At 32.8% G+C, this 27,581-nt stretch overlaps 1 protein-coding gene across 8 annotated transcripts in view; it reads right to left on the bottom strand.

The window, feature by feature from the left end:
- Positions 1-1,327: 1,327 nt before the first annotated feature.
- Positions 1,328-27,581, bottom strand: part of LOC148619351 (uncharacterized) — a 56,132-nt gene continuing 29,878 nt past the window's right edge. For 6 of the 8 annotated variants that reach the window (XM_088579152.1, XM_088579153.1, XM_088579154.1 and 3 more), the window contains 9 exons: positions 25,166-25,408; positions 23,969-24,034; positions 22,871-22,926; positions 13,798-13,873; positions 9,515-9,679; positions 6,723-8,997; positions 5,866-6,001; positions 3,505-3,634; positions 1,328-3,237 (listed from right to left, as the gene is read on the bottom strand). In XM_088579152.1, coding sequence (XP_088435278.1) covers positions 2,465-3,237; positions 3,505-3,634; positions 5,866-6,001; positions 6,723-8,997; positions 9,515-9,679; positions 13,798-13,873; positions 22,871-22,926; positions 23,969-24,034; positions 25,166-25,304 — 3,816 coding nt within the window. In that variant the 5' untranslated portion in view covers positions 25,305-25,408 and the 3' untranslated portion in view covers positions 1,328-2,464. The remainder of the gene's footprint in view (positions 3,238-3,504; positions 3,635-5,865; positions 6,002-6,722; positions 8,998-9,514; positions 9,680-13,797; positions 13,874-22,870; positions 22,927-23,968; positions 24,035-25,165; positions 25,409-27,581) is intronic. The other 2 variants (XM_088579156.1, XM_088579157.1) reach the window with 1 other exon arrangement.

The following is a 27,581-nucleotide window of genomic DNA, read 5'->3' as shown; positions in this document are numbered from 1 at the left end:
AAATAGAGCACATGTACCAGGGTATAAAAACTCAACAAATTAAACAGACCACTAATATAAGGATAAAGCTTACAGATAACTTGTTACTACCCTACATTCCCTCATACATACGTGTTAACTAATTCTATAGAATGGTCGTATTTATGTGCCCTCTGATTGTGGTCATATGGCGACTCACAAAGTTTGGTTCATTTAAATTCATATCAATGGTCCCCAGACAACTTTTAAATCTGGTATGGCCACTTTGCAGAAAGTTACCATAACCCAAGAAAAATGACCTGTATCAATGATTGGTTCCAGTAGTCAATAGTAGTCTAACAAACAAATTTTTCATGGAACTCATCATAAAATATCCTCCAGCACCAATGCAATTTAAAGTTCTCATTGTGTCCCAAGCTGTTTAGAGTATTACATGTATAGTAGCTAATTTTAGGTAGGTAACACTTATGAAGTATTCTGCTTGTTAATACAGTGAAACTTCTCCAAACCGGCCACCACTGGGACAAAAACAAATGGCCGGTTTATAGGGGTGGCCGGTTTTGTGAAAAATAGCAATGCATTCTAAGAGCTGTCCCATTAATGTGTTCTATAACCCTACATATTGTCATTTTGTTGGTCAAGACTTGTTTAATGCAGATTCAAAACTTTTTGCCTTTTCCTACATTTCTAAGCTTGCATTTGTAAATGATTAGATTTTACAAACGGTACTGCCAATAAAATAATGTTCATGGTTTTGAAAGAATGTGTATTAAAGATCAAAGGGCTATTGATGGTAATTAATTATTTGTATTGTTTTTGTAAATTACCTATCAACAAAGTCTAATAATTTCACCCCTATGTTGTTTTAGCTTGGGCACAGGTCACATTAATTGACAGTTAAAAGATCGTCAAGATCGTACTACATGTATTAAATGACTCCAGTTGCCTGACGTATGTACACAACAATTAACACCAATCAGTGACAAAATGTAACGACTGGATTAAATTTGTTGTTTAAACTACTGTCCCCTTCAATTATCATCTGTCCACTGATGAAATGAAAACCAGTCAGTAAATGAATTATCAATTACTTAATATTACGTAGTCATTTACAGTTTTGTTGACACATTTATTGCATGTGAACAATAATCGGGCAGGTGGAATTGTGAGGTTGTTTTTATTTGAAATATGTAACTAAAACTGAAAAAAAATGACAGATGTACGGTATAAGGGGGTGGCCGGTCTATTGAAGACAAAACACATAGGTTTTAAGGTATATCGGCCGGGACTTTTGAAAACGGCTGGTTTGAAGGGAAGACCGCTTTTCTGAGGGTCTGGTTTGGAGAAGTTTCACTGTAGTTGATATGTATTTTAAAATACATGTACATATTACAAAGAGATAGTGCAAAAACTCAACTGACAATTCAAAATTGATACACTGTATTGCTTGAAAGGACAATACCCAATATTTTTTTTCAGGAAGATTGATATAAATTTCAATTTGAAAAATTTGATATCTATTAATTAAGAACAACAAAAATAACAATTTTTTCTGATATGCTTTCATATTCTTTACAACAATTATCTGGTCACAGAATTGTTGTATGACTTTTGCATTATTTGAAAGTGTTTGCTTGTCAAAAACATACTTCTTCACAGATGTGCAGGAAGCCACAAATGGTGCTTTATGTAATAGGTATAATCTACCTCAACTATTTGAGAAATCAAATAAGTTTTATGTCTGTTTAGCGTTTTTTTTTTTGTATCCTTCAAACTCACACTAAATACCAATGACAGTTATAAATAGGTTGACCTGGAACCAAACAATACAGGTCAAAGGTATTCCTGTTATATTATGATGGAATGCTCATAGAAAACATAAAGATGATGACATCATGAATAAATTAGTGATTAAGGGGAAAAGCTTGTTCACAAAAGTTTTGTTACAAAAGTAAAAAATCAAAATGCAACAATATGAACAATCCGATAAGTATGGACCCAAAACACATAACAAAACTTTTGTCAGCACTGGCGCACACCCACTCGATAAATATATATTTACAAATTGGACCACACAAAATACAGCTATCAAGGTACCTCAATAGGTTAAAATACTTGGAGAAAATAAGATTCTTTCCTGGCGAGGTTACTTATAAAAAAAAAAATTAATGTAAGTTCTAAGGGTATCTCATTCATAAGAAGGTAACTTGTGTCAAAAATTTAAGAGACATTTTGATATAAAAAAGAAATCTTCCAAATACAATGACCTTAAAGGTATGCTCGTAGCTGCATCAGAATAAATATAAAATTTGAACAATAAATACAATAAAATAACAAAAACATAGCACTGCAAGATAAGCTTAGGGAATCATCAAATTAACACTTCTCCCATTGCACTAAATTGGTCCAAAGCTGCAAAAAGCAACAATAAAATAAATTGTAAAATTGCAACCTACAAAACTGAGATTAGATTCTCCACATTTCACTAGTTAATGTTTGTTTCAGTCAGTTTCTCCCAGTTTAACCCACTTTGTATATCTGCATGAGTTAAATCTGTATCTTCAAATGTAAACAAATCCAAGACTTCATCTTGTGTTCTGGGAGTTAGAATAGGATCAGATGGGAACTGAATGGGAGCATTGGCACTGAGTGGGGTTAACCCAGTACTAGGCATAATCACATCCAACCAATCAGATACATCCATCTGCATGTTTATGTTCTGAGAATTTTCAAGGTCATTGATTCCAAGTGCAGCAATGTCAGGTTCTGAACCATGATTTGTTCCTTGTTTAGAATTATCACAAGGGGGAACATGTAAGAAGTCTTTTGATTGGTTATTTTTATCAAAGTCTGATGGCAGACATGTTCCATCATTTAAGTCTAACTGTGTAAAAGGAGAATCAGAAGTCCAATCCATTGAAGTCAAATCCTGATTCAACATTTCATTTATGTCTAAAATATCAGATGTACAAATATCTGATGTTGATGTCATAGCAACAGGAGTTTCTGGTTCTGTTTTGATTACAGAAACTGATGGACTACTGTTCAATAAAGAGGAAACTACATCACTAACACTTGTCGTTGTTGTTAAAGGCATCGACGATGCAAGTGTCATAGTAAACTGTGGGAAGTGTCCAATAGCACTTGATGATATTCCAACAAGAGAACTTGTGGCACTATTTAGTGTGGATGTAGATATGCTTTGTGGTGTGGTCTTTGGTGTGGGAGGGGGTTCCTGTGCAGCACTAGGAGGTAACTCTGAAAGAGAAATTACATTTAAACATAACACTGAAGAAACGCTTGTCACGTTAACAAGATAAGTTCATCATATATCCTGTTATTTTTTCAATGAAAAGTATCACAGAGCTTTTATACTCATTACCATTGTTTCATAGGCTATTTTTCATTTAATCAAGTATTATAGGCTTGAAATAAAGAGGGACTGTGTAAGACTAAGTATTTATGATAATTTAGCAACTAACTACTAGAAATGCTGTACAAAATTTACCATTCAATACAACCTACCCCCATTTCTAATAAGTATTTCTAAGACATCATCCATGGCTTGACTCTTTATGATAGGTGTACTAATGCTCTTTGTCATGGACTGTGTTGTTTGTGGTACACCAGGTTCAGTTTTCAGTACAAGTCCACTCTAAAAAAATATCAGCAATGCAATAAGTCAAGATGAATTTGAAAGTTGTGGTATCGTAATTCAAACATTTAAAAGCACAATATCATAGAATGTAATGGAAAAGATTAGAGAAAAACCCAGCAAACATAATATGATAAATATAAAACAAAAGTTGGCTCAGTAAAGCTTTAACATCATGCAATTATGGCACTGTCAGATCAGAATGATCATTTTGGCCCATCATAAAAATGTTACAAATATTTTATATAGAACCTAATACATCAGGAAGTGTTCATTTTTTTAATGACAGGCATGTGTGAAGGATTGACCAACATCGATATTGGCCTTTAATACAAGTGAGAATATTTAATGTTGGAACAAGTCCATGGTCATTAAATGAAAATATATATACATATGCTATATTACTGAAGTGCATAATCAATTAACCAAGTTTTCTATAATTTAGTCAAGGATACATGGTTCATGTGTAGATTATCTGTTGTCACAAGTTATTGACATAACTCAGATACCAACTTCCAAGACAAACAAATTACAGTCAATATTTAAGTGCTGTTCAATTGAGTTTGTTTGTTTGTTTGTCGGGGTTTAACGTCCGAGCAGCAATATTTCAGCTATATTCAGACGATGAACATGAAACGGATGATTAAATGAACATGAAATGAAAAAAAAAGGATGGGACACAAGGATAATAGGGTTGACAAATTTTGATTGCCACTGGAAAAAGGGGGGATGGGTAAGGTCGGGCAATTTAGCCTCCTGTGGCGGAGTGCAAAGGTTCCTACTCCTATCGAATACCACAGCAGGGTTCTTTAACGTGCGAGGAACATGGCATCTTTCCCAACACGGTGCACCACTATGGTTTGCGGTCAGGTTTTCCGTATTATAGCCTGACAACCCCAGCATGTAACACGCCAGGGGTACCCCATTCCACCACCTGGGGCACACATCCCAGTTGCTCTGTGGGCAGAGCGCCTAGCCCCCGGCTAGGTTTCTGAGCACTATTTAGTTGCCTTTTACGACAAGCTTAGCGCTGCTGCAGGCCTATTCTTTTAACACCCGGACCTGCACGGGGCCTGTTCAATTGAGAGTATTGTTCAATCTGTCAATCCTAGTTCCATCTACTAGTAGTCACCTCAGTAAAATCACTCTTTTGTTCAATCTGTCAATCCTAGTTTTATCTACTAGTAGTTCTCTCAGTAAAATCAATCTTTTGTTCTTTTGGTATGGCAATAAGTAATACCGAATCATGAGGTATGTCACTTGGTCAATACATATAAGTAATACCGAATCATGAGGTATGTCACTTGGTCAATACCAATAAGTAATACCGAATCACGAGGTATGTCACTTGGTCAATACAGATTGCATGCAAGTCTTTCTCTATTATGCAATATTGATCAAATTTTAGGCAAGGGTCAGTGGTTTACACAAAAGCTACTGGGACAACGATGTATTGGTCATCACCATGACCGGATTGATTGATATGGAGTATCTGTTTCCAATATGAGAACTCCATCAGTCATAGACAGATACTTCCCTTTTCATTGGACATGACCTTAAAAGAGCAACACAATGGGTGTTTTGAAAAAAGCAGGAACTGTGTATCCTTCCAGAGCACTAATTTTTGGTCTGGTTTGTGCTGTCTGTTTTTCTGTGTATATTTTGGTTTTTTTTTGTGTTTATTCTATTTGTTCTTTGTTTAGTTGTACATTTGAAGTTGCCATATTGTTTTATCTGCAGATCTTACCCTTTTTTTGTCTACAGATCTTACCCTTGTTTTGTCTAAAGATCTTACCCTTGTTTTGTCTACAGATCTTACCCTTGTTGGCAATTTTGCTATTGCTACTTCTATAGTTTTCATTAATGTTTACATTCAAAAGTTTTTGAAAATGTTCACTAGTTCATTGGGCTATATACAATAAAATCTCTTAAAAAACTCATTAATATTGTTCACATCACACAACATTGATGGGACTAACATGCTTGTAATAGGCATGTTTATCATATACTGTGAAAGTACCTTAATTCATGGATACCAATTTTCTTGGATTAGGAAAGAAATACATATCAGTTGATTTTTGAATTTGTGGTTTTGAGGTTTTACACATCAACAGAAATCTCATTTTTGCTGTGAACCAAATTTTGTGGTTGGCCTACACACAAAAAAACAGGAAAATTGGTTCCCCACAAGCAATAGTACTTTCATAGTATATACCTTCAAGTATACAAACCTGAGCAAGATTCTGCATATTTTTAACAGCTTCATCATATTTTGGAGGCTCTTTAGATGGTATAAAGAAAGGATTAGATTTTGCTCTGGCTATGCTTGTCTTCCCTTCAACTGGTGATGATGGTACAGATATAGCTCTGAAACAGTTGTTAACCATAATCATAAGATATTTCTGTTTAAAAATATTGTCCTTAAAACAGTTATCAACAGTAGTCATTCCTGATTAAAACTTTTTCTAGCTAAGAACATGATTTTAAAATTCATATTCAATATATTCCATATCTAGACTTTGTAAATTTCCTGTAGTAAATATGAGCATCTTAACACTTGTTAAATGTCAACTTTGTTCATTTACCTTTAAATTCAGCACATTTACTATCACGTACCTGTTACATTTATAATAAAAAAATAATAGTTTGTTATTATACAATTTCACAACATTCAAATATCAATACTTAAAGAAAAATAAATAACACAGAGGTGAAATCATCCCACAGTATGGTGAACTCAACCCACAGTGTGGTGAAATCATCCCATAGTATGGTGAACTCAACCCACAGTGTGGTGAAATAATACCACAGTATGGTGAACTCAACCCACAGTGTGGTGAAATAATCCCACAGTATGGTAAACTCAACCCACAGTGTGGTGAAATAATCCCACAGTATCATGAACTCAACCAACAGTATGGTGAAATCATCCCACAGTATGGTGAACTCAACACACAGTGTGGAGGATATTATGAGTCTCTTGAATCCACTTACTAAAAGGCAAGAGTATGTTGTACTTTTATTCATGAAGTTATTGTCTATTAGATACTTCCCCAATAACTTTGTCCTGCTATCATAGAGAACTTACCTCTGCTGTTGTACACTGGTAAGTCCATTAATTGGTTTCCCTGACTGGGTCTGCAGTGACTGTATGTTGATTAATGAAGACAGACTTGTAGTTGGATTCCCTAAATTTAGACTATGATGCAACACTTGATTTCCTAGTATATTTGGCATTGATACTTTTGGAGCCTGACCATTAACAGTATTAATGGTGCTAGCTGGAGGCTTTATTGATGCATTGACTGCCTTTAAGGCATCAGCTGTGGTCAGACGAGTAGCATTCTGTAATGCATTAAGAGGAATCTGTAGTATTGTAGTTCCTTCAGATGCAGCCTGAGAAACAGGTAAAGGCAATATCTGGGTTGGTGGATTGCCTATCACAGTACCAACAGCCTGTGGTGGAGATGTTGGTTGTATCATATTTGTTTTAGCTGTCAATGGAGGTGTTACAGTATTCTGTTGTGGTGATAAGGTAGAATTTACCACAACTGAAGGCGACACTTGTTGTTGTAACATCTGGGAGCTCACTGGCATAGGAGGTGAATTAGGTTGTTGCAACAAGTGTGTCTGTTGAATTTGATTCAACTGAGCAGTTTGCTGTTGAAGCTTGTTTAACTGCTGTTGCTGTTTTTGCAAATGTTGATGATGAATTTGTTGAAGTTTTAACCTCATCTGTGACTCTTCTAGCTGTCTCTGAAGTTCTGATATTTTATGTCTCTGTTGTTGTAACATCTCCTGGTTGAGAAGCTGTTCAGGTGATGCTGGCTCAACTATTTTATTTGTAACAGGGAGTTGAGGTACCTTTGGTGCGACCATCTGAATTGTATGAGGTTGTCCCTGATCCATGGGTGTCTGAATCAACTGAACTTGTTGTTGTGTAGGTGATGTTACAAGAGTTATAGTGGATGATGATGGAGATAAGTTACTCTGATTAAAACTCTGTTGAATGATATTAGATGGGTCTGGTGGCTGATCCACTTCCATAGCTATATCCAAAGGAGCAACTGATGGAGGCCTGGAGTTGTCTATGGCCATTGGTATAGAACCCTGACTAGCATTTATATTATTCTGTTGTTGTACATTCAATGAACTTGCCTGTGGTGAAGTCACCATTTCCATGATTTCTGGAGATAATGGCATGAAAGATTCCAAACTTCTTGGTGAAGTTGGAGAACTACTATTGTGCATTGAAATATCATCAGATTTGACAACAGGAAATTTTTTCACATTTACAACTGCCTGAACTGGTAACTTTGACAAAGCTGATATATTCTTTGAAGAACTGTTAATGTTTGGTATGATAGTATCAGCATATGGCTTCAGTCTCTCAATCAGTTGTGGTTTAGGTCCAGATACAGGCAAATTACGCTTCTTTAATTCTGCCTTCAGGTCTGCTACTTTCATATCCTCCAGATTAGAGAGTGGTTTATTTTGAATGATTTTTGTAGTTATTGGTTTGTTTGGGTTAAGCTGAACCTGCGGTTGACAAATTGGTGATGTTGATGTTTGCACAACCGCTGGTGGCATTATTTTAGTTTGAATATTAGGAGGTGCAGACACTGTTGTAATAATACTACCTTGTGACCCTAACAAACTTTGACTCGGTGGTGAGGTCATTGCCTGTGTCACTGCCAAACTTGGCATTTGTCCTTGTGATGTAGTCATAGACACTGGTGATGTCACTGTTATTGGAGAAGTTGAAGCTGTTGTAATGACAACACTTGGCACCGGTTTGTCAATTTTGTTAACAGTTATGTTGTTACTACCATTAAATTCCAACTGCCACTGCAGATATAACTGTTGTTGCTGAAGAAGAATATGATATGGTGTTTCTGATTTATCTTGTGTTGTTGCAGAAGACGTCGGATTTGTACTCTTCACAACATTTGGAGGTCCTTTATACTCATGGAATTTTATCACTTTAGATTTAGACTGAGGTTTTGGTCTATTTGATTTTTTAGGTCGAACTTTGGTCACAAAATTGTTTCCATTTTTCACTTGAGCAATTGAATAGTTTCCACCATTGTTTAACACATTGGGTGTGTTACTCAGAGTAAAAGTCTGTGTTGTCACTACTGGTAATTTAGCAACATTAGCTTGGAAATTAGAGGTATGGAAGAGTTTCTGCCCTTTGTTTAGATTTGGTGGACTTGGTGCTTGAGGTATGATGGGAGGACTACCAATGTCAGACAACCCTGATTCATCTCCGTGTGATGGTGATTGGGCAGGATCGCTAGTGTTACTGTCATCATCAAATATAAACATGTCATCATCTTTATTTGAAAATGGTAAGGAACCATCTAAAAATAGAAAAGCAGTCAAATCTTAACACCTATTAACATCAGGATTTTATGCAATACATTTAATATGCAAGAAATAAGAAGTAAATATTGTTGAAATGCAAAAACAATTATAAATACTGCACATGAAGCAATATAAAACTGAAGATTTCTTGAGTAACTAGCATTTTTACATAATGTAAGAGGTAGAATAATATGTACTTTATTTCATTATACTGTTTTGAGTGTGAAATAATACCTTATAAATATAGCTGAAAGTATATACAAATGAAAAGCTTCTCAACTTTTATACATGTATATCGTGTACTTTCATAATTTGTTATTCAAACTACATTTAAAGCCAAAATCCATGCTGTTATAATCAACAATAAAACAGGTCAATGAAGGGTCTCTGTGTCTTGTAAAGGGTCCACTTTTCAGAAAATTCTTATTTCACAGGTCGCTGTATATGTGTTATGTCTGTGTTTAGAAAGATGCTTATTGTCTTAAACAAACTTTGAAATAAAATATAAGCTACCTTGAATAGCCTCCATTAACTTTTCATCATCAGTTTTTAAAATGTTTCCTTTCATAAGGTCCAAAGGCCCCGGTCGGTGAATTAATTTGTCGTTAAGATCATCTACAAGCCGAGCACGCTTCAATAAACGTTGTCGCTCATGTAGAGATGGATCAATTTTGGTATCTGAAATAGGGAGGAGTAGATCATGCAATGTATATCAAAATACTGTTTGTCAAAACAAGCAAAATGGTCTGTTTTGCTTTGTGGTCAAGTATGTTAGATTGGTTAATAAAATGAGTCCTTCCTTACAGCCACATAATTAACTGATCCACCCAATGTTGTTTAAGCCAAGTTTAAATTTAATAATTGCATGTACAAGAAGATTCGGTATATACTGTATCGTACTGCAACCATATTCATTTTTTTATTTATTTTAATACTACTATTTTACAAGTGTACAGTTTTTAGTTCACCTATTGAAAATAACTGCAATGATATTTTTTTTTAATGTAGATATGCAATTGCTTATCGCTCCATTTCAGAATCTGATTGAAAAGAAAACAAGCAGTTCATGTTTTATATAGAATAGCTTGTAAATGATTGTGAACATCAACTAATAAGCAATTAACTCTGTAAAAGGACATTGACCCATCTTAATTAATACTGAACAGCATGTGTTTAATGGCTTCAGACAGAGAAACTCATGCTAACAGTAGGAACAGACATGCTTCAGAATCATTCTCCTCTTTCTTTGATGTAGTCTTTTAGATTGCAATACAAATCAAAAAGGATTGAATATGTAGAAAAATAAGTGCTCCTTTCAATTAATGCACAAATCAGGAAAAATATAGTTCATGCAGTAATAGATCTTTTCAAAACTATCAAAACTAACGATTAACAATGAAAACAAGTTGCTATCGAAATAATATATTATTATAATAGAGAAGTAGAGAATCCGTGAGAGAATCCATTCTTCAATCTTTATTAACATGTGTGTTCCATCACACAATCATTTACCCATTCTTATTCAATATTTAATTTTCAATTTCAATTTTAATTTTTCAAAAGACATGGAAGAAAACCTAGAGGCCCAAAAAGGACCTAAATTGATCGTGAGTGTGGAACTAATTTTTTCACCTTATGAATATTTGTTGTCAGGAATAAAAAAAAAAAATAATCAGAAATTGCAATATTTTCTCTATCTGCTGCAAAATAGTTCTATTTTTAACTTTCAAGGGCAGCTACTCCTACTGGGAGTCTTTTCATATGGTGACTCAGTTGAACCTTATATAGAGCTGATCACATGATCATTTCATTAATTAAAGATTTTTTCTATATGAATTGGTTAAAAAATGAAAAAAAAAGCAACATTATTTTTCACCTTTCATGGACTGTAACTCTAATAAGGAGTTCTACTTTCGACTCAATATTTTTGTGTGCCTTATTATAAGAATCATTCAATCAATTGAATGTTTCTTTGTATCTTTAAATGACTGCAGCGGTACAAATATGGACTTACCATTCAAGTTTGATGCAGCTCTGAATTCTGATAGCAATTGTATTTTTGACACAGGATAAAAACTTCATCAGAATCAAAGTGACCCCTTATTCTCAAACTGTTCAAGTCACAACCCCCCCCCCAAAAAAAAAAAATCAATCCAAGCCTTCCTTCTGTGGCATAATATCTTAATTTCAAAGAGATTAATTCACACAAACCAAATAGTTTAAATTTCTAGTGCATGCCAATCATGTCCGACAATCACAAAAACAATATTTGCCATAAAAAGTTATCTAGTCAACATGAAGAAAATTGAGTTTATAAAAAAAAAAGTACAGAAAATAGTTGTAATACCGAATTATTACAATAAATATGCAGGTGGAAATTAAATGGATGAATAAAAGGTAGATGGCTACTATGAAGTCATCCCAATGGATGACATTTTTAGATAGGGGATTCCGCCCGCTTGACTTGCGCAGATGGACTTACTCAGAATTTATGATGCCGAGTATTTATTTTTTAAAATCCCATTTTACTTTAAAAATTTTAAATTTGGTTGCTGCATTTCATAGAAACTCTTATTAAATATATAACCTTTGGTCTTGGGAAAGTATCTCTGGTGTTGAATTGTATTGTATCTTCAACTGGAGCAAGTACATTCAAGTAATACAAAGAAAATACTGAAATAAATATGCTTATGAGAATGGTTTCGTGGAGGGTCTGATTTCTGGCATCACACCTGAACCAGAACTTGTTTGCTGACATGAAAAAAACCATTAATTATTGTATGTTATTATTTGTAATTTATCAAAGGTTATAACTTAGTTAATATTATGACATATCTATATCATTTCTGGTAATATATATGATGTACATTGTACTTAACCAAGGTTTTACAGGTATGTAGGAGTCTCCCTGAAACTCAGATACCATTCTGTACTTGTTTCATTTGACTTTTTGAAGTCATAAATTGCATGCATTGTTGTGCTAGATATACCCCAATTATACAGCAGCAATCAAAACTGTTGACAATATATCCCCCATTTATAAGTCCCACAAAACAGAATGCTGATATTAGATGGCAACAAAATCATATGCCCCATCTACACTCACATACCATATTAAAAAGCGATCCATCCGTTGGGAGATGAGATAATTGTGATGAAATCTGCATGTATGGAATGACATTTAGTGGGAGTTTAATTAATAATTCAATCTAGCACTATAAGCAGACAGTGATGTTAAAGAAGGAAGAAGGTTCCGTAAATATAATGTAACATTTGAAATTCATAGAATATTATATTCATTACCACATTCAATGAATAACAGATCTGTGAGTCAGAGCTTTAGAGTGGTCAAATTTTTCTAGAAACTACCAACTGAAATGACATTATAATATATTTATGTAATTCCAACAGATATTTTAAAATACTGTTTGATAGAAATAAGTATCTTGCTCACTTGAAGTTAAGTATTCCAGTATTGAAATGGTTTAGAAATGTCTATCTATTTAGATTTTTAGCATCTGTTAATTAATAGGCTTACATCAAATGATAAATCGGAATAGCATGATGGCCTGATACTAATCAAAGACTGAGAAGTTTGGTTTGATTCCAAGGGTTACAGATGATGAATTCCTTGGCAATGTCCATATATCTATCTTACTATTATCATACAATAGACAGTGACACCTTAATGTTAACAGCATCTCAATCCTATTGCTTCTGGCTAAACAAGCAAGATATTAATCTGTGTCAAGGTTAAAGTTCAAGTTTGCTTCAATGTCAATGCCAATATCCAACCTAATTAAGTGGACCTGTGGTCGAGTTCATAAAAAGTCACCAGTGTAAAATTAGTCTTAAGTTATGAAGTCATAATAGAAATTAGATGTGATATCGTAACTTACAATCAATATTACACATCACTTTTTGTGAAATTGACTACTGAATCTGTGATATTCACCTCAACTGATAATACAGAGAAATATACACTGTCCTGCAGACATTTTCCCATTTAATTTATCTAGATATAAGCTCTATACTTAAATAAAACAAAGATGCATCTAATAATTTACTAATTTTATATCTTTTTTTTAACATTTCTGTTCAAAGACCAGATTAAAATTAGAATAAATCTACGTAAATAAACTTTTAGTCATGTAGCAAAGTGTAGAAAAGTAGAAATTCATTTGGCAGAATATCTGACCATACTGCTTTCAATTCATTTAAGTAATTGAAACTTTTTAAATAAACTTTGGCTTCTGGTTAACTTCAATGTACACTTTAATTAGACTCTTAGGAATAGGAATGCTTTACATCGAAATATTTAAAGCTTTTAGAATTCTTGATAAAACAAGAACAATCCTTCAGGTTTCTTGTACATATTGAAATGATTTTACTTATTACAAAAATGTTGATAAATCATTTATTATAAAAAAAATGCTAGTGATTTAAGGCGGTAAACCCAGGCTAAGGGACACAACTCTTACAAATCATTGCAATGCTTGTATTCAGCATTTTACATTGATCTCATGTAAGCATGAAAGTTACTTGGATTGATTTCATTCTGTTTCAAATGAAAGCTTGATAGGCTTTGATGAAATTAAATATGATACAAAACATCACTGATTTCAAGAGTTATGTCCTTTACCCTAGGTCTACCTCCTCAACTCTACTAGAGAAAACTGTAAAATGGTTGATAAAAAATGCAAACTAAGTCAACATGCTAATTTCAAAACTTTTATTCTTTAACTTAACAAGGGATGAACTCGAGACATGCTCAGCACACTCTTTAACTTGCATACCTTCTAATATATGTTGCTGAACAAGTTGTTGTCTGTCTGGTCTGTGTGAAATCTTATGTCGCAGCAAGTCACCAGTCTGAAAAATAGAAATGATTATAAAGTAAAACTGGGAAAAAATGAAACTGCTAACATTTGAATGTTATCGCTAGGTGTTTGAATCATCTGCAATTTCTAATAAAAAGGAAAGCCTTATTATATTATATTAGTGAAATGATCCATGTTCAATTAACCCATGGGCCATAAGAAAGAACTAGACAATGATACATCAAGAAATTCAAAATGTATACTATATATATGTAATGAAAACTGCAGTCATAGAAAAATAAACACCTTGTTCTGTACTATTTATCAATAGCCTGATATCCATATAAAAAAAATATATTACACATACTACATTATGGTGTTAAATGTTGGTAACTGTTTTCATTACTTGTGTAGATTATATTTCAGAAAACCCATTTTTCCAGTAGACTCCACTTTAATGTAACCAATGTAATGATGTTTATATTCTGCTGGATTTTGATAATTCACAGTTAACATAACCCAGAAATTGCTCATTTTTTTATTTCCTTACTTATTTTTAGTAACTTTTATTTATTTTCAGGACTTAATTGTTAAAGTTTCTGTTGGTTTATAACATGGTTTATATTATCGTCAAATTAATGAAACACTAATGTAAAATGTTTTGTATTGGAGTCTAATAGGTTCTATTTTGATTCTCTGCAAAGAAAACAGCTTCATTTAGAAGACTGATCAAGCTCATTACAACATCTTTAAAATATTAGATTGAAATCTAAATATTTGAAGTATTTCACATGGTTTTAATAATTATATTAATGGTGAAAAAAATCTTCACACATACGTCATGACAAAACTATACACTCACTGTACCATTATGATAATCCTTAATTGAATGATCATTCCCTTGATTAAGAAGCAAGAATATATTGGCATATGTTTTCAATCATAATTTGTACTAGTAATGTCTGCAGAAACCAGATGCCACAGGGGGTGGAAAGCAGTGGTTACAATATATTCAGATACTATCAAACATCTGATTTTTAATGTCCTGTTTTTCCAAACAGATGCACCCAAAATGCACTCAGTGTCAAAACTGACTCAAATTTAATGAAGTACATGAAGCAACACTTATCCTGTAGAAGATGATCAGTTTGTTTACATGTTGAACAAAACTCTATTCCACTGAAACATAAATATTTATTTCGAAACTACAATATCAGCAACTAAGACTGCAGAAAACACTATTGTGTTTTAATCTTTTGGAACAAAAACATAATCTTATGGAACAAAAATAAAATATTCAGTTATCTAAAGGGTCACATATTGGTACATGTGCCAGTACTAAACAGTTCTTCCTGAATTTTTCCTCATTAAATAAAACAGAAGGCCTGCCTATCATCAACAATAACTCCTCGTCAACCACATGCTATATACTGAAGTGTAAAATTCCTGCGGTAGTAAGCCTAGGGGGAATCCTTTATTATCACTGATATCCTGTTAAGTTCCCCTGGGTGTAAATCTAGGGAGATACTTCTTTACCACTAAAATCTAGAGAGGTTCCCCTGGGGGTAAGTCTAGGGAGGTATTTCTTTACTACAGATAACTGGTGATGTTCCCCTTTGGTAAGTCTTGGCAGGTACTCCTTTACCACTGACAACTGGTGATGTTCCCCAGGGGTAAGTCTTGGGAGGTACTTCTTTACCACTAATATCCAGTTAAGTTCCCCAGGGGTAAGTCTTGGGAGATACCACTGATAACTGGTGATGTACCCGTAGGGTAAGTCTTGGGAGGTACTTCTTTACCACTAATATCCAGTTAAGTTCCCCAGGGGTAAGTCTTGGGAGATACCACTGATAACTGGTGATGAACCCCTAGGGTAAGTCTTGGGAGGTATTTCTTTACCACTAATATCCAGTTAAGTTCCCCTGGGTGTAAAATTGAACAATGGGATAACAAATAACAACAGAACCAAAAATAGAATTGTGTTCTAAAATAGAGGGTTTCGTAAAATACCTCACCAATTTGTTTGGTAAGGTATAAAAACCATGAAACAAAGTAAGACTTAACCCTTATTTATTATAATGCGGTTCTAATATATAAATGAGTCTTGTAGAAGCAGAAAATGACAGTTCAATACTTAACTGTCAATTCTAAATTTTCATTAACTTAAATGCTGCATTTTCCAAAGTTTCTAAATTTCTGTTAAATTATCTCAATAGTTGAAGGTGCATAGCCATTACATTCCTGTTGTTGATAGAGCATGGATATAAGTATGCCTGACATGAAACATGCTTTACTGATTAAGATAAATACATAAGTTTCATCACCTCAGTGACAGATACCCTGAACAAACCAATAATCAGGTCTATGCCCATTAGACTATGGAATCAGCTGAAATGGCAAAACATAATGCCTGGAATGGCCAACATATGAGCAGATAATGCAGAACATATCCACTGACTGTGGAATGGCCAACATATGAGCAGATAATGCAGAACATATCCAATGACTCTGGAATGGCCAACATATGAGCAGATAATGCAGAACATATCCAATGACTCTGGAATGTCTGGTGTCCTATATATCACCTGACATTACACAATATACCCACAGACTATGGAATGACCACATACCAACTGACATTGCAGAGCATATTACCAGATACTGGAATGACCAGATATCACTTGACATTGCAGAGCATATTCACAGATTATGGAATGACCAGCATATCACCTAACATTACAAAGCATACCAACTGGTACTGGAATGAGATATCACCTGACAATCAATCAATTCTAATGAAGAGACACATCCAAACTGTGTTAACAGTCATATCACTTCTGAAACACTATATATGAAAACTTTATTCTAATAGCAAGGGTGGTGTTTCATACAAAATACTGATTATTGCAAGGGTTGGAAATCATCCATATTATGATAAGCATTGTTTGTAATTAAATTACAAGGTAGATTTAAAGTCAGGATCTTGCTAATTATCTGTGAAACTTGTCTGGCAGTGATTTATCTGCAGGTCTCTAACTTGATGATTAATATAAGTGTACAATTGTCAAACAGTGGTACAATGAAGGTGGCAAAAAAAACAATCCAAACCTGTTTTTTTTTCTATATTTAGGACATAGAAAAGTAAAATAAATAAAAGAAAAGTCATGATTTGGGCAACAATCACTACTTTAAAAAGTACATTATCTAATGAAATTAAGGTAACAAAATTACTCATGCCTGAGGACAGGTAATACGAAGAAGGTACAACAAATGAACCTGATACAAGGTTACCTCAATGTCAGGAATTTATCAATTTATCACTGTTCCTGCTGCTAGAGAATTAATTATAAGATTTCTATTTTTAAAAGTTTATCAACTAAGATGAGTTCAGCTTTCAGCATCATCAGATGAAAACCTACAGTGGAGAACAATAATTAATCAGTGTTCCAAACAATGAAAAACATTCCAATTACTAGAGAAAATAATGCAATGAAAACAAGCAAGTAGACACTGGTGATTATGACTTGCACTAGTATACCTACTCTTCAATGATAAAAACATATGGCCATATCCCTGATCAAACTGTTTCAGTAGCCCTGGAATGTCAAGATCTTAACATGGAATTTTTACCATCAATTAGACAAGAAATAAAAATATAAAGAAGAGCAGCAAAGAGGACATCAGAATAAAAGAGGAAATTAGCCAGCACATGGTGTGTATAACAGTTTTATGTTGCACTTTATTATCAAAGTCATATAACTTCCTTAGATAATTTATGTATTCGACAGTTGTCTACTCCAAGATAGCAAAGTTTCTGCACAGGTTTCTTAAGATATTTGAGTATCAATTATTCTTCACAAAGAACAATACTTATATATTACACAACTGACAACATTTACATCAGAGATACAAGTCAAGGCCATTATAAATGAATAACCAAACCTAGGACTACATTTAAATGTAATATATGTACAGCGTATGAATAAGACTCAGATTTTGAATGTATAACAAGAAAAACTGAACATTCTTGCTCTAAGTCCACAACTGCTCAATGTTTTCTGATTGGTCAAGTAAATCAGGCGATCACAAATATCATTTAAACTATAATTGTTGAGTAATCAAAGCCAACCTTCAGCTGTTATTTTAACCCTATCATAATTGCATTGAATAGTTAAGTAAGGGAAATGGTCAAAATGCATTTAATGCTAAAATCCATATATTACTTGGAATTAGAAAGTGATTTAACAAGAGAGGTGTTCAAGACTCCTGCTCCCTTTATGTTGGGGTTTGATAAAAACCATGATTCGCTAAAAAAAAAAACCAATTCAGATCATAACATAAAATAGAAGGTGCACATCTTCAATATTTATTCTGCAAATGTTTCATTAAATTCTATTCAGTGGTGTAGAGTTGCACATAAGAGATCGATGGTATATCCAATAGTAATCAAAGGCAAAGTCCATATTTTATTATGGTACTAGCCCCCTTCCACATAAAAAAAACAACAACAAAAACAAAACAAAACATTCAGATCAAAAACTTACATAGGTGCACACAACTTTTGCAAGCAGGAGGAATAAAAGCATCTTTTAAGGAATAACATTTGATCTACTGATTGCAGAATAAACAGAATTAATTTTCTTGTCAGTAAAGATTGACTCTTTTACATCCAATAAAGCAGACAAATTTAAGTGAACAAAATTTCTGATCTTCAAAATCTTAATTTGATTTTTTTTCATTAGCAAGCTTCATTGTATTAAGCAAAAAGAAATCCTGTCTGAAAATATATTGAAACTTAGGACCCATTTAAATTATTAACAACTATTACATTTATCAGTATTCCAAGTCTACATCAACATAGAAATCATCAAAGGAAAAGTTGATGTCAAATCTCAACACACTTTCAATTCTAAGTTCAACTATAAGTACATCTGATAATTAAAGAGGGGAGAAAATGATTTTAGATGAAAGACAGAAGAGTTAACAGATAGACTGCCATTTCAATCAAGACAATATTAGAGAGAACTAACTGTCTTATAACAACCTGTATGTGGGTGTTTATGATGTATAAACAATTACCATAGAACTCAGAGTGTGCCAACATTCCTCCTCAGCTCAAGGACAGAACTAATCCACTGATCTGATGGAGATTATTCCACAATGATGATCAAATGTAATACTTATCTGCATGAAACAATGCTTCATAAATTCCCTGTTGGAGAGATATTGTCTTGTCTATCAGTTGGGATATGCTTATGCCAAACTTGAAAAAAGTTCAGATAAAAATACTTTTCATCAATTTTAAATACCTGTTGGATGAATTGAAAGGAATTCCAGAAATATTAAGAATTTTGTACAATCAAAAAATAGGTTAAAAAAACCATATAAAAGTAAAGCATTTACTTCATCTGTCCAACTGTTTCAACAGAACATACAGTTTAAATAATAAAGTTTAGTATTTGTTAATTTGGTACTAATTCAGGGATCTGACCAACAGTGAGTTCATGTACAGTTTAAATTGTAAGAATATGGTACTCATTAGAAGATCTGACTAACAGTGAGTCCTTGTATAGTTTAGGTGGTCAAAAATCAGCGTTTTAATTTAATACTAATTAAGGCATCTGACCAACATCGAGTCCCCTAAAACAAATAATTGCCTGTCATGGCCGACATATTATGATTTGATTTTCCACATGATTTGTTTTAATTTCCCAATATAATCTGACAGTATGTAATAGTTATAACAGAGGAAGCAGCGGAGGACTAAACACGGTTTATTTCTTATCTAACTATTTACTGAGCATCAAACATAACTTAATCAGAAATGATATAAGATGAACAAAATATACCATCTGGTTTCCTCATCTAGACTGTCTGTTATATTTTCTGCAAATGTAACTTAGCAAAAATAAATGAAAAAGTAGCATATAAGTAACAGCAAAGAAGCTGGAAAATTTCCAAACCACTGGCAGAACTGTTTCAGATGATGGAGTAATAAATAGTGCACATATAAAAAAAACTACAGAAAATAATTAGTTTTACTCAAAAAAAGATCCTATATGACCTTGTAAACGACCAAGGTCAATGGCCAATATATTAGTTCCATTCAAATTCTCAGTAAATCATCTTACAGGAACATCATTTTCATCAAGAGTGTAAATTTGTTTAATTAAAGTGCTTGAAAGATCTTCAGTTTTGTTGCCAAAAACATAACAACATCCAACTTATCTAAATGGTAGTACTAGTCAAGTGCCACTCACGGTCAGCCGATCAGCTGTAGTTGTGTTCAGCATTTGAACCATACATTACCTTACATATCTATCTATGACTGATTTTCTGAATGAATGATAGAACATTACTCCACTTATGATTAACTGGTCAGTTGATAGATATAAACTATTCTATAGTTCAAGAATTAAGACAGTCACTCAATCTTCCGAAAACAAAACCATCAAGGAAAAAACAAGTCATTTTTGTTTTGTTTTTGTTGTTTATTTTTGCTGACAAAACTAATTTGTTATACAAAAACATTGATAACCATCATATAAATGTAGGTGTTCTTTCTAAATATCCATAACAACAGAGACATTTTTGAAAGACCAAATTCCTCAAAGTATAAAGGACTTTATTCTAATTCTTTCTCATATATTTTAAGTACATGAACCCTTAAATGAATATCCAACATGTAGTTGTTTCATAGTAGAAAAAAAACATTCACTTTATTTAAAGACTTGTTTTAATAGTTTGGTATTGTGCATTTCGGACAACAGTCGACTATTGTAAAGTATGCACTAGTCTACATACTTAAATGTTTCTTCATGTGAACTCATTAATTTCACAGGAAGTTTTAACAATAATCATAAGTTCAAGATAATTTTTCTGTTTTTTTTTTCATAATCTAAAAAATTCAATGCAGAACCTAACAGATAATACTGAGGGATTCTTTAAATATCACAACCATTCTTCTAACTAATCTTCCATAAAATATTCCAAAAATACCTATCATTGACATCTCTATTTTTAATTTCTACAAATTATTAGCTAGTTGTTTTTGCCTGATATCTGACAAAACCAAGATATGCTCACTTCTTACATCAGACAGAACATCTAAAGCTTTCTACACATAATTCTATTCAAGTTGTAGACAATTTATACTTATATTAAAGGGAGGGGCTTAAATAGTTTCATCGACTAATGCTGTGAATTCATACCCACAGATTATCAATATCTGACATAGTTCAAATTATATAAATATGACAGAACTTTGGAAAAGGAAGAATTCATAATTGTTCAACTTCGGCTTATATAATACCCTAAGTAATGTCCAAAGTAAAAAAACTAACAGTTTAACAGAAAAACCAAAAGTTTCAAGTTCAATATACAACATTAGTAAGGAAAAGCCAAAAATCATTTCACTTAGCCATTGCTTCAAACCTAAGTTGGCTTTCAAAAAAATAAAGTCTGTTACTGTACAGTAAAAAATAACAATCAAGTAAATGAATTACATGTAATGCAATTGCAAGCCATAAGCATCTGCTGATGAACATGTAGACTGCCAGAGTGATGTGGAATAAGTCCAAATTACTCCATAAATATTCACCTCATTCAGGTTCTGTCAAGTATATCTCATACATGTACATGGAGCTTCAAAATTGTGATAGAAGTTGGATACAATTATCACATTTACAATGATCAATTATATATGCAAAACTTTCTGCAATGCTTTTATTAAGGTTAGAGTATAAGTTAGTGTTATGGTAAGATATAAAACATGTATAAATCAGTAACTGCTTTTCAGACTTTTGATATTCAAAATTTAAATGACACTTATATTTTTTGTTTGATAATCTCAATTGTATTTTCTATATAATATAAACTGTGAATCCTAAGATTTCAAATCAAATTTATAGCTTTTTCAAAATAATATTTTTTATTTTAATTTCTTTGAGAAATGATAAGAGAACATACAATGTATAACAATGTAACCTTCTAAACAAAAGTTCATGAACAAGTTTTCAATCAACAAGAATAAAAGTACTGTTCATTGTGAATGGGCCAAAAATAGTTTATTATAGAATTGTTAATACACCAATAAACCAAGCCTTTCATTCAGTCTCAGACAAGTTTCATGGAAATGACCATAGTCAAGTAAATGGGAATTCATCATTTCCATGAACTTTTTTAACTTTTATATGATCTTCATAGCTTACATCTTTGAAAAACAAGCCCATGTACTTGGCAGTAAACAAAGTCTATCAGATTAATGATATCAATACTTAACTATGTGATAACTACTTTATTAACACACTTTGACTATAATATTTTCACTGCATAAAAAACCTGCACCCTTTGAGTAGGCATAGTTACCATGACAATATGAACGTAAACATCTCTCTGACGTACAACATCCAATGACATCAAGCAAGCCTCCGCTGACTTTATTGAATAGGAGATTACTAAGCCTGACAGTATCTAATAGATAACTGCCAGAAAAAGCATTCATCAGCAGAATTGTAAAGGGACAATAAGTTCCAGCTGTTACTAAATGATACATTATGTTGGCTTCTTCATCAGTCAACAAGTTGTTTGCTTAAGAACTTTTTGAGCAGTTATTCGAAAACAAGTTTGACTATAAATAGTACTGTAGAAACTAGTAGAAAATAATCATAAAATGGTGAAAATGAAATATGGAACCCACTTTCCTAAACTTTTAATTCCCTTTCCAGTTATATTCCATTGTTACAGATTGCACTCATACAATGAATCATGTCAAAACCAAATAATCTGTAATTCTGTCTAAACCAGACAATTTTAATGTCCCTTCGTATTTCAAACCTGTGTTAACAAAGCCTTTGTTTAGACAGGTTTCATTGTAGTACTAACAACACTCAGGTATGAGAACAACTTTGGCAAAAAGGGTAGATAAACAATCAATCAGTCAACTGAATAAAACTTATACTGATAACAATGACAATGTATCTATTTTAGTTGCCCTGAATATAAATAGTATGATATTTGATATAGCAGTCTTTTACCTTTCTGCACTTACCTTAGCTCTTTCTAAAGATTTTCTTTGCTCTGCAAAAGCTGGAGGGGTTTTCAAAGCTTTAAAAATAGAACAATTCTAAGTGTTAGGAACTATTTTTCTGAAATGAATCTTTATTGCTTTACTAAGCATCTGAAATTAATTTGAGAGTGAAAGAACATATTTTGTAAAGACATCTGAAATCTTAGTGTAATTAGAACTAGTCTGATCAATTTGAAAGCTCTAACATTTTGTGAATCATTTGGCAACTTTCAGTTATTTATCTGTTTAATTAGATCTATAAATTAAATTCTTTTAGAAAATAAATATTTTTGTCATTCTTTTAGAGTTTTAATTTCAAGTTTCAAATGAAATACAAAATTAAAACAAATCACCCTTTTAATGATTTAAATAAAGATAGAAACACAGAAATACATAAGTTCAAGAATTTTTAAGATGAACAATTATTGCTTTGTTTTTACTTTTTCAGTCCTCACAAATAAAAAGTACAACCCCAAAAATGGCTACAGATTTCATCTAACAGCAGTTTAAATGCAATTCTGTCGCCACCTCACCAGAATCAAATAAAATTTACATTTGGCTACTGATACTTATTGAGTGTTCACCTTCAGCTTCAAGGTGCAAAGTGACAATTTCCTGACTAGTGTTTAAAGAGTAATCAAGGGAACCAAGATTCTGGTGGAAATCAAAAGCATGTAATACAGGGACAAAGACCAGACATGGAAAACAGACAAACACAACAAAGAACATAAAGTAACTAAAATAACACAGAGCAACAAAAGCAAATAAGCAACTCAGACTCCACTTAAAACTGGGAGCATGGACCAGGTGCACTGGTAGGGTAAGCATCCTCTGCTTTTCTAGAAGAACCTGCAGAGTTGCTAATAAAAAGTTCACTTTTACACTTCAGAACATATCTACCAACCTGATACTTAATGCTCAGTGTTCATAAGTTGTACTTGGGGCAGGTTGTCTGGTGAAATTTTATATTTGGTAAGTTGAAATTGAAAGTTACTTGCCTATCAGGCAAAATGAATATAAAAATTTCACACACTTCTGCTATAATCACATTCTTACATGAAATCATGAGTTAATACATACGTGGATATATTCCTTGGTCAACCAGCTCATTAACAGACCTCCTCATCATCAGCTTCCGTTTTAATGCTGAAAATACAGATAATACTCCACAGTCAAACAGAAAAGTTGCTTCACAATTGACAACAATGAACATGTAGGGAAAATCTGAATTTACTTTTCTTTATGAAGGAATTAACCTATTAAGTAGGTAATTAATGATTCACTAGTTATAGGTCTTCTCTCTTATATTCCCACCCTACAAAAAATGAAAATTCAGTCATTTAATTTTTTTTGTATAAATATAATATATTTCCATTAAAGATTTGTATAGTTATGGGATATAATACATTCTTCATTCTACCAGAAATTTCATACTTTGGAGTTTATTTCAGAGTGAAGTGCTTAATTTAGACATGAGAACAATCAATTACACTGTTTTGTCCTATTTCCCAAACCACACAGCAAGTTGGGTACAAAGATTCATCTATGGAAAATTGTCAGTAAAGTAAGGACCAGAAGAATTTACTTGGGAGAGAAGGATGATATATTATTGCCAACATACTTTTACTCATTAGCCTATATGAATGTCAACAGAATCAAAGTAAATAAACAGTTTGCATTACTGTGCAAGTAAGCATGTAATCAGACATTATATTACCAATGGTTATGATGACATTCTAACAAGTGCATGAGTGCTTGCATTTCTCCAACAGGCTCAGTTCCCAAAAAACCAAAAATAATGTTGAGAAAATCTGTAAAATTCCTGCCAGGAACTCTTTTCTAAACCATTCTGTAGGTGAGTTTTATCCATGTAGTTTTTGGAACCGTTTAATTCTTGTACTTAACCTACTGCTTCAAATTGATGATATTGTGTTTTTATTCTGTCTTGACGAATTCCACTGACAGAGAGGTGGTAAAACAAATCCATTGACAAAGGTTTATACAACAATTTTCTTGGCAGAGAGTTGATCAGACAGTTCCATTGACAGAAGTGATAAATAAATTGACAGAGTTCAATTAGGGTGCAGATTAATAATTTCTGACATGGGGGACTCACTACAGTGATTTCTCGATTTCCTACATAACCAACAAAAATTTAAGGTAGAGGACTTCAGGTTGAGCATGGGCATTACTGGCATTTCATTCAATGCCACTGTCCCTTCTGTAGTCAACAAATTACTGATGTATAAGTAACTGTTATACAAGACGGATACATACATTCTTTATTTTTGTCCATGCTCTGTTGAAGTGACAATTCCTCTAGAGATGATTGAGGACTGACTGGTTTCTCTTCCTCCCCCTCCTGTTTAGATGATGCCCCTTCAGCTGCAGCAGCTTTTGCTTTCTCTGCTTCCATCCTACAGTCTTTACAATAAAATTTGTGGATGTACTGTATAGCCTCCTGATCTAGGTGTGCTCCGCCCCCATACAGGGGCGACCAGCTAGAACTACTGCTAGAGTCTGAAAAGATATTAAAATTACATTGATATAATTAAATATAATATGCTATTAATTACTGTACCAATTATAATATTCAGTGATCATCATGTATGTTTTACAAGATTTCTTACCTATGATAGAAAAATGACAGAACTAAGATTGAACATGTATCTTAATCTATAGGTACCATTTGAGCCTGATAATGCCAATCTATAGGAACCCACATTAACAAGACTTACAGTTAAGCATTGACTCTCAACCCTTGAAGTCCAGTTGTATTCTCTGAGTCATATATTTACAACATGTGCATGTATGACATTGTAGGAAGAAAATAGAGTTCCAACAATATTATCACTTAATGATGAAACATAATTCACAACAAGAATAAAGGTGTCAAGTAGTAGTCAACTATATATAGCATATACAACATGAACTACTGGAACCAAGCTTCTTAACCAGAGCACATTGTTTTGTATAAAGCTATTAATTTTCTGAACATTTCTGACATTATTTAGCAATTTTGATTGTTTGATTTCTGATTTTCTTTATTGAGCATCTTTTTGAAGTTGATAGGCAAATAAGTTCCAGAAGAACATAAAATTTCTAATATTATCATATAGCACAATAATAAAAAGACAAATGGATAGTAAAGACTGAAGTAATATGTTTCTTTAATGAGATAACATGCTAAAGATACAGGTAGGCAATTTTAACAGGCAATAACCTTTGTGTACTGAAACCAATGGTTAAATTTTAGCACTTGAGTGAAATCAGTAATATTTTAATTCTTATTTCATGCTTTTCCAAATTCTTTTGGAATTTTAATTCTATATCCATTAAACATTTGGAAAAGTTAGCATTCATAAAACAGTATCTGAGAAACTATTTTTTTTTTCATTTCAAAGCATTTTTACTTAGAAAACTGTGAAAGCCAGACACCAAACAAACCATTCATGTCATTATAATTGACCAGAAAATGCAGTAAGATGAACTATGAAACCTAAGATATACCAGACACCACAAATCCTGACATTTTCTACCATAAATTAATACCCTTCAATCAAAACATAGAAAAACAGATCTGAATTTAAAGCTTTACTATGATGAGAACCAGTCTTCAAAGTGAGTTGGAAGCTTCATAGTAAATTCTTACACAAACAACAAATGGTTTTATGAAAACAGGTTGCCAACTTCAGTGAAATCTGGAAAAACCTACTGCCAAAAACACTGCTAGAATACCATGACACAAGTTTGTTTCTGAATCATTTGATATTTCCTGACAACTCTTGAACAATAATCATTTGAAATAAGTCGTGTCTACAATTGCAACTGTTATTTTTTGTTGTTCATATGATACAAAGTGAAAAATAACATTTAGTTTTAATTGCATCACAATCTTGCCAAAACCAAATTCTTCAACACAACATAAAACCCACAAAGTTACACAAGATAGAGCTTCAAATTAGAACACAAGCAATAAAATTGGCACTATACTTTAAACATGACATACTTGGTCCCTATAAATTTGATTCTTGAAAAGGTAAAGCAAACTCAAGAATCAGCAATTTCTTTTCAGGCTCAAACATATTTTAATTACTTAATGCAAGTGTCATAAAAACATACAATTGTAAACTAGAATTTACCATGTTCCTCAAAGGATGCAGCAATATTAACATATGGTTATAAGGATGTTTCATGTAAAAGCAACCTAACTTACAAATGAAAATAAATCTGAGCTTTATCCAAATGGTATTCCTAAACTGAGTGAGTAAAACCAGGTCTAAACAATATCAAGGAGTTCAACTTAATGCAGGAAATAACCTCCTAATTTTTATAGAACTGTAATTCATTGTTTGTATTGTTGTGTTTCCTTATACTAACACTCAGGAAGTTTATTGTTGAAATAAAGAAAATTAAAAATCTATATTTGTAAACATTATTTTAAACCTTATATTCAGTTGTAAAAAAAGTATTTTTCAAGTCACCTACATATGATATGGTACTTTTGAAGATGGATATCTAGATAAGGGATTGTACATGTATTACTACCAAACATCAACAGGATAACCTCTTTGACCAGTGGGGTTGTTACAATATAAATATCATGTAAAGTGTAATCTAGTGTAAGTAATCCTGTAATAAGACTTTGAAGAAGGTACTATCTCTAATATGATTAACAGACAAAGCACATTCA

Source organism: Perna viridis, chromosome 4 (assembly GCF_037379345.1).
Source record: "Perna viridis isolate PV_CMFRI_1.1 ecotype Kerala chromosome 4, ASM3737934v1, whole genome shotgun sequence".
In the NCBI taxonomy this organism is placed as follows: Eukaryota; Metazoa; Mollusca; class Bivalvia; order Mytilida; family Mytilidae; genus Perna; species Perna viridis.
This window is presented reverse-complemented; position numbering and strand designations above follow the sequence as displayed.